This window comes from Sesamum indicum, linkage group LG15, assembly GCF_000512975.1.
Source record: "Sesamum indicum cultivar Zhongzhi No. 13 linkage group LG15, S_indicum_v1.0, whole genome shotgun sequence".
Classification (NCBI taxonomy): Eukaryota; Viridiplantae; Streptophyta; class Magnoliopsida; order Lamiales; family Pedaliaceae; genus Sesamum; species Sesamum indicum.
In genome coordinates this window covers 2863924-2872255 of record NC_026159.1, presented here as the reverse complement: position 1 = coordinate 2872255, position 8332 = coordinate 2863924, and the positions used below count along the sequence as shown (strand labels likewise).

Here is an 8332-nt window from a genome sequence, read left to right as displayed (position 1 = left end):
AGGGTAGAGGAAAGCAATGTGGTAAGGGCCTGATTATGGTTTAATTATGCCTGTAAATTAGGTGCTTTTCAGTAGGCCTTAACTAAGATTCTTTATTAAGCTATATAATATTAGTTGTAATGTACTAAATTCATAAAGTTATGATCAATGTAGTAGTTTAGACACTAATTTGTACAAAAAATGGATCAGGACTATTTCAGAATGGAATACCCTAAGCTTGACAGGGAGACAAAAGTATAGGAAGACAAGCGTACGAAGGTAGTGAAAGGGAATTGCCCAGGGACTGCCAGTTGCTTAGCCCATTAACCCTTCCGACATTCCAACATATCGTTTCTCACATTTCATGCACGAATGATCACGCGTGGTCTTGTCTTTCTTTTCTCATGCAAGAAACACGTTGGAGAAGCATATCTTCCACAGGAGATTACCGGGAACAACTCTCGAGCAGACGGGTCAGGTTGGTTTTGGGTCATGTATGTGGCTGGATCCACTATTTTTTAGGCTGGATAATAAGTTGAGATGTTTCTTCCTCTCAAGCCGTATGCCGTAGTTCCTTGCGAACAACAAAAAGAATCTGGAGTGTTTTGTTCTGGACATATTACTACATCTCCTTGCACACAAATTTAATCCAAGCCCACGAATTCATGTTGACATATATATGCTTGGTATGTAGAAGCCTTGTTCATGTGTCGCCATGTTCAAGATACAATTTTTGTATGCACTTGATTGTCATGATTTTTCAAGTTTGAGAACTAATCTCGTACTATCAGAATCGGAAATCCCAATTATATCGACCAAATCTTAAGAGGGCTTCCATATAACAATTTCTGCGAGTCAGTTCAGTCAATCAACTACCTTATCAACTAACGTGCTAAAACTGCACAAACGACCTACGTCTTCTACTGATAAAACACGGCTGCAGTATTTAGTGCAAGTCTATAGAACCCTTGATACTCTGTCTCGAAATTCTCGATTTGAAACGTTCTAGACCAACCATCAAGAATTGGTTTCATAGCTACCAAACTTATGCGCAGCCCAACTCTCAAGCAACCCGAAGGGAGGACAAAGAGGCCCAAGTGGGGGAGAGGACGACAAACTTAAAGTTTTTTTTTTTTTTTTTGTGGATAAATATAAGTTTCATTTATAAAAAAAATTGTATAGTACAACAGTGCTCAACTGGTGGTTTCTTAAATTTAAACCCTCCTTATTCAAGAAGGGTAAGTATTTCCGACTACAGTTGCACAATAGAAATTTAAATACTCGTTGGCTTATTGTTATCCTACTCCTTTGGCGTTGCTTTTAAGTTCTTTTAATTATTTTTTGTCATTTCAATATTAATTTAGGTGTTAAAGTGCTTATGATTTTTTTTCAAGTCCTCGTTCTAAAGCCTGCAAAACCCATGCCAAGAATCCAAAGTTAGACCGTCCCTAATGAGCATTATTTGCTCATATCAAATATATTGCATGACGAGAAAGCCTGGCATATTGTGGGTAGCTAGATATATGCATGGGGATTCAATTCCATGTATGAACCTGGAAGTAATATAATTACGTTATTTTATATATGATTCATTAATAGTTCATTGTTCACCAAGTACCTAAATATAATTTTACTTCTGTAATATATAGGAAATGATATTTTTTATCATGTACGAATTAATTTTCATAATTTAGTTTGATAATTTTAAATTTTAGCAACTTTAATCTTTTTCCTGCCAATTTAATTGAAAAAATACATGTGACTTGCACATTACCTTTAAAATTGAAACTTTTCGACCATTATGATAAAGTGGCATGGACTGCTATGTCATCATAAAAAATGCCAACCCACTTGAAGTGCCATTTATAAATTTGGCCGGAAAGTCATAATTTTAAAAGTGTTGGTTGAAAATAAATTAAAATTGCCAAAAACCTTAAAATTACATCATTAAATTACAAAAATCAATTTGTGTAAAACTAAAAATGCTCTCTAAATTACAAAACTAAAATAACATTTTTTCTATTTAAGGTGCATGCATTTATATTATTTGTACTAACTTTATATGGCATACTTTCTCATGGTGGAAATAATGTTAAGCTTAAATGTATTTTTGGTCCCATAATTTAGATTATTTGGCATGTCTTCTACTTTTTTTAGTATATATAGCATTTTCGTCCTACATCTTTTTAATTTTCGTTATTTTTCCCTAGAATTTGCCCTTCTTGCTTATAAAAAAAAGTGCATGTGCATGTCCCTTGACGTTTTAAAATCCGGGCTTTTGTATATTGACCCATTTATGTCAGTATTTTTATCATTTAACTTTCTAGGCTAATATTTAGTAAATTTTTTTTATTTTTGTTATTTCACTCATTTTTTACTAGAGTTCACCCTTCTCCCTAATGAAATTGAAGTCCACCAAATAAAAGGACTGAAATTGAAAAAACTAAAAAGATACAAAATCAAAATGCTATTTTATAAAATTAAAGGACAAAAAGCACCAAATAACATAAGTTACCGAAAAACAAAAAATGCATTTAATCCTTAATGTTATATTATTATATACAATATATATCTCAATAATGTGCCTCTCTAAGTTCTTATTTATACAGGATTTATGATTCCATCATTATAAAGATGTTATTGCGTATCATAAAATTTATTATTATTTAATTTCTTATACTTATTTTATTTATGGCGGCATTATGATCACAAAATATCTTATAGAAGAAACTGCCTTGTTTGTATTAGGTCATGATGACTCCATTGTGTGTGTATCAAAAGCAACAATGTTTTAATTGATTTATACATGTTGCAGTACTATCTAATCGCCCCAAATACACAAACAAGATCATACAATAAAAAAAAAAATTTAAATCTAATCACCCACAGAAGAGCAACAGCTCAGAAAATCAATGAAGAAAAAGCAGATTACTGCATCTTCAAGATTTTGGGTTGATTTGAGCCAAGAACTGATGAGTTGAATACGTCGGGCGATCCCAACCTGGTAGCATTAACGTAATCCTGCGGGCAATGATTTGGAACACCGGCAGCTAAAATTCCTATTACTCTGAACATTCTCAGCAGACCTCCTTCCTTATAGTCTGCTCCTTTCGTGTATCTTATGATGAAGCTTCTGATCAGCTCCCAGCATGCATTTATGAGTTTCGGTATCACCCATATCAAAGAGAAATAGTTCTTGTCAGGCTCTTCAGCTACAACCTGCAAGAAAAATAAAGCATAATTATTTAAACGTTATTTTTCTTGAATTTATATGTAATTTTGTCTGGGATGAATGGATTCATCTTACTTTTCCTTCATAGAGGCTATTATAGTAGATGCACGTCCCGAAATGCTTGAACATGAGAGTCTTGTCATCGTATGGCAGCCTGGGCACCATGTCGTAACTGTAGACAAATCTGTAAAAGTTAATGTTGTGTTTTTCTATTATGTTCTTCATGTATTGTCCGAACTCTTCGTCTCCGACCCTCGGCTGCCCGAATGTGTAAACGCCCTCTAATCTATCGAGCAGCCATGACTCCTCGTGCAGGGATAGAATTGCGGGAAAAAGTGCTGCCAGTGCTCCGCCGAGGCTGTGGCCGGTGACTATGAACTTAGCATTATCGTTTTTCTGCAGTCTTTCTTTCAGCAGTTTCCTGATGGCGTAGTAGGCGGTATCCGGCTTGGTATCGTCTTGTTCTTGTGGCCACCCTTGGTTCTTGTGTAGGCCGAGAGCTTTCATGAACCCGCCGTGGATCTTGCCGGCACCGGGAAGTTCGTACCATGACAGGTCGAAGTCTGAAGACCATGCGTCTGCGTCGAAGGGTTCTGTTCCTCTAAATGCGACTACAATCACGTCGTTCTTGTCTTCAAGAACAAATGCTTGTGTTGTCGCTTTCTCCTGATAATCTGCAGAAAAATGTAAAGTTATTTATTAATTTGCCCTTAAAATGGATAATTAAAATCAATTAATAAAGAAAATTAGAGCTCTGAGCGAACATTAAAAGCAGCAAAAATGTGATCTGGGAGACGTTCAAAAGCTCACCGTTCCAGAAATCGTAGGATCCCACGAAATCCATCTGCAAGAGAGAACCCAAAACAGAAACTGTAAGTTTAGTTCCATAGATTACTAATAATTTTGATCAGTTCTATAAACTTTTAAAATTTTATTCAATTATCTTTCCATAGTTGTATTCCTTTTGTTTTGAAAACCTACTTGGGTACACTGTAGTTTTGACTCTTGTCACGCCAGAGGTCCACCATGTGCCGACCAATAAGTTATATATGCAAATAATTATGCTATAGGGACACCATGTTTCTTTCTTTTATCGGTAATAAAATAATTTTTTTTTTTGAGTATTCTACTAAGAGAATTTTATGAGTTAAAATTTATTAAATGAACAGCACAAAAATTAAGTCAAACACGAATAATCTGATAGTAAAAAAGTATTGATGGGGAATCAGCTTGCAGGCAAAATGTTCGATTAATGTACATATAGACCTGCCAGTGGTCCTTGACGATGGATTCAATGTATTTCGGGTTCTCATAAGAAGCCTTAGAAGCCATCACAGAGAGTACAGCGTAGTATCTCTTATCTCCACCGCTGATGTCGGTGTCTAGTTCAAGCCGTTTGTCGATGTTCCCTATAAACGACAAGAAACTTGCCGATGTTTTATCTGGATGTACTACTTTTCCTGCATGCACAAATATTAAGTAAAAGCCATCAAGTCTTATTCATATATATACTTGGTACATATATAATCAAACATATATAGATATTAATTAGTATGCTTAGACTTTACCGTAATGACGATGTAGTATGAATGATTGACTGTTAAGATAATTAATCAGTATGTAGTAGGTGATTAGCAAGGGGATTTTGTTTGTTAATAAAATCAAAAGTGGACTGGAGGGGGTTTTGTTTTGCATATTAAAATGAAAGTGGAATAATTGACAACACTTTCGACTGCTAATTAACCAAACGCGGCATTAATCATCTCTCCTGTTTATGTATTTCTTTTTCTATTCAGAATATTTAGCATACAGTGATTTTCTTGAATAGTGGAGTTGGTGAGCATGACAAAGACGTTGGCTGCACAAATTGGACAATAATCATTCTCAAGAAGACAGCAATTGATGTGTCCAGTCTGCAGTTTAGTTTATGATTAGGAAAAACGTTCATGATCACCCACATCAATAGCACTTCAACTTTTAGTTATTAGCTAAGTCTGGGAAAATTCTAATCAAACCAGGTTTGATCCAACCAAATTAATTACTAAACAAATGTAATTGTCCATTTTACTGAACTATAATTGGTTTAAATTCTGCCAAACCCTTTTTGTGTTAGATTTTTTCCTAGCCGCTGCTTTTTGTCTTCTTAAAAGAGTTAATTACTTTACCTGAATTTTAATTAGCCTGAATATTGTCATATTAATGATCACCTTTCTCACACAGATCAGGGTTTCTCAGACATTAACGTTTCATGACTGTGGAAATTACTGTAATCGCCGAGAGGACTGCTTTCAAGCATGCTTGTCGTTTCGTTTTGTCTGGCTGGAAAGAACATCAGTAATTCTGCCAATATCCTTGGACTAGTGTTAAGACACAGAAAATGCATGCTTCACGCGAAAGAATCTAGAAAGAAGAGAAAACGGACATGATATGCATTATTACCTTTAAGTGCATTCATCACTAGCCCGAACAACCCGCCATTCCCTGTCAGCAAATTCAGCCAATTCTCAACCCCGGACCCGAACGCGGCCATGGGTTTAGCCGTTGCCTGCAACAACTTCTGCACCATCACCGAAATGAATATGATCCATCTCCGGCCGAACGGCTCCCGGGCCCCTTCGGGGCAGTCGATGAACTTCCGTTTCCCAATGTCACTGGAAAACAACATCTTTGCCAGGTCAAGAAAGCCGGCATCTTCAGGCTTCAGGAGCATGTAGTTGCTGGAGAAAGACTTGTTGCAAGTGGAAGCCATGGTTACTTTCTTATCCGAATACGCACTAGTTTTCAAGAATATTCAACAATCTCTCTTCCCTCTCTACTCTTCTCTATCTCTCTCTCTCTCTCTCTCTCTCTCTCTCTCTATATATATATATATATATATATAGCAGACCAGAGATGATCTTAGTTTGATGAAGAACAAGCTCCTGGAAACAAGTATATATAGAGGGAATACGAGTTGCAGCTCATTCAGAATGTAAAACACGTGATGCATGCGATCATATAATTTTGGAAACCATTTGCTTTGAAAAGGCGATTTCATGGGTCAACACTGCCTGAAACTTTTACCAGTCAGGCCCTCAGGCTGCTGGAAATTTCTGCTTACCCACCATTAATTAATAAAATAATCACAGAAAAATTGCAGTATTTGCCTCGTGCCTGTCAAGATAATTTACGGTCCCAGTCAAGAATTTCACTTATTTGAAAAACTTTGAAATCCATAAATACTTAAGTCAGCTCCTCAAGATACAAATACAAAAAAACAATTTAATTAGTACAACAAGAAATTCTAACTCGAACACGGGTTTGATCAGCAACTAATTATACAATAAGTCTAATATAATTTAAAATAGTGATCAATTACATGATAAATATATACCATATATTGTACGAATAATTGAGTAAAAAAATTTCAACATACAATTAATATTTAAAAAAATCTTATATATATGTAATAATTTATACGGGTCTCTTCATTAACTAATATCTTGTCCAAAATAATGAATAGGATTGAAGTGGGTCATATGGATATATATATATATATACACACACAATCATAGCCCTCCTGGATTTTTCATTACTGTATTGCATATAGATATATATATATATGTATAAATATTCATCTTATTCAATTACATCCAAACCCACATTAATAGACTGCAGGTCCCATTGGTGGATTGTGTTAGATTTTATATTGTCTTTTTCCAGCTGTTTCTGAGTAAGTGATCCTATTCCTGTCCACGTTTTGTTTGCAGTCGTTGGGGACATGCAGAAAGCTTCTTACTTGTAATTATATTATTAAACAATGTTATATGAATTGGTCCAAACGAGGACTTACTAATTAAGATCCAATTAGGCGGCAGTTAATTAATTAAAACTAGCTGTGGGTACGTATTGAGTCGAGATTGAGATTACACGTTTATTAGGCTAGCTTAATTTGTTTAATTATTGATAATGATACTTAAAATCACACGTACGCCAAATTAAATTAGAGAAAAGAGCTATTCAAATATTAATATATTTGTTGAGGGATTAAGTTCATAGGGATTAAATGCATTTAAGAGTTGTCCACCACGACCCTCTTTCCTGGATTAAATTTTATATTTTAAAGTTTATTACGTACGTTTTTTATTTTATTTAATATATACTATTATTGATGTAACTGATGAATATTTTGCTTGTTGTGTATAAATTAATTAAAATAGAAGATGCTGATTACGTATTTAAATAATTCTCATCCAAGATATATGAAAATATATGAGAAAAAAGACACACACAATGACACAAACATACCTTTTCTAATATATATAATTTGTGCGTGATCGATCTAATAAGTCTAATTTGTATTTGTTGGTGACTAAGTAGTGTGGATTGTGTATATATACATCTCTTAGGTTTAATTCAGTTGTTGAATAATATTCTCACGTACGTATGTTATCTGTCAATGAAACTTTATTGGTGAAATTGAAGTCCCATGAGTTTGAACCCAGCCTGTGTGGGATGTTGTTTCTACTGAATAGTCGGTGATGTTTCTATTGTAACAACAAACGTTGGTTAATTTAGTGTATTTGATAAATCAATTAGAGTATAATTATTGTAATAGTTTGTTAGATATTAATATTATAATAATTTATTAGATATTGATATCCGATAAAATTATTATAATTAATTTATTTTAATTAATAATATTTCATCACTGTTACTTCAAAAAAAGTAGGTGCCCTATCTATTTATTTGTTCATGCACTCTAAGGAAGGAAGAACCCAAATATTGATTGCTCATAATATGATCTGAGTTTCGTATGGATTAACTCAAAGCTGGTGCTAACGTCTCATCTACTTGAAACATATGGCCCCACTTGATAAGGGAAGTTACATAATTACCAAAATACCTCTCTATTTTTCACCCTCTTTTTTATGTATATATGCTGACAGCGCGCGTGGGACCCAATGTGCAGGGACAGCAGGGACAGCAGCGGCGGCGGCAGGCGACAACAGGCTTTACAGAGGATGACGTGGCTCGTTTTTATTGGGGCCACGTGTCATATCCATAGAGGGTATCGTACAACTATAAATAGCTTCATTTATGATTATTTAAACACGTTTTCACCACTTATTTTTACCGCCA

General features: G+C 34.7%; 1 protein-coding gene across 1 annotated transcript; it reads right to left on the bottom strand.

Annotated features, from left to right (window-relative positions):
• On the bottom strand, window positions 2701-6125 carry LOC105177614. The gene is made up of 5 exons (XM_011100828.2): window positions 5651-6125; window positions 4478-4671; window positions 4022-4055; window positions 3287-3885; window positions 2701-3198 (listed from the first exon to the last, which is right to left on the bottom strand). The coding sequence occupies exons 1-5, from the start codon at window positions 5958-5960 to the stop codon at window positions 2908-2910; spliced, it is 1428 nt and encodes a 475-aa protein (XP_011099130.1). The 5' UTR covers window positions 5961-6125; the 3' UTR covers window positions 2701-2907.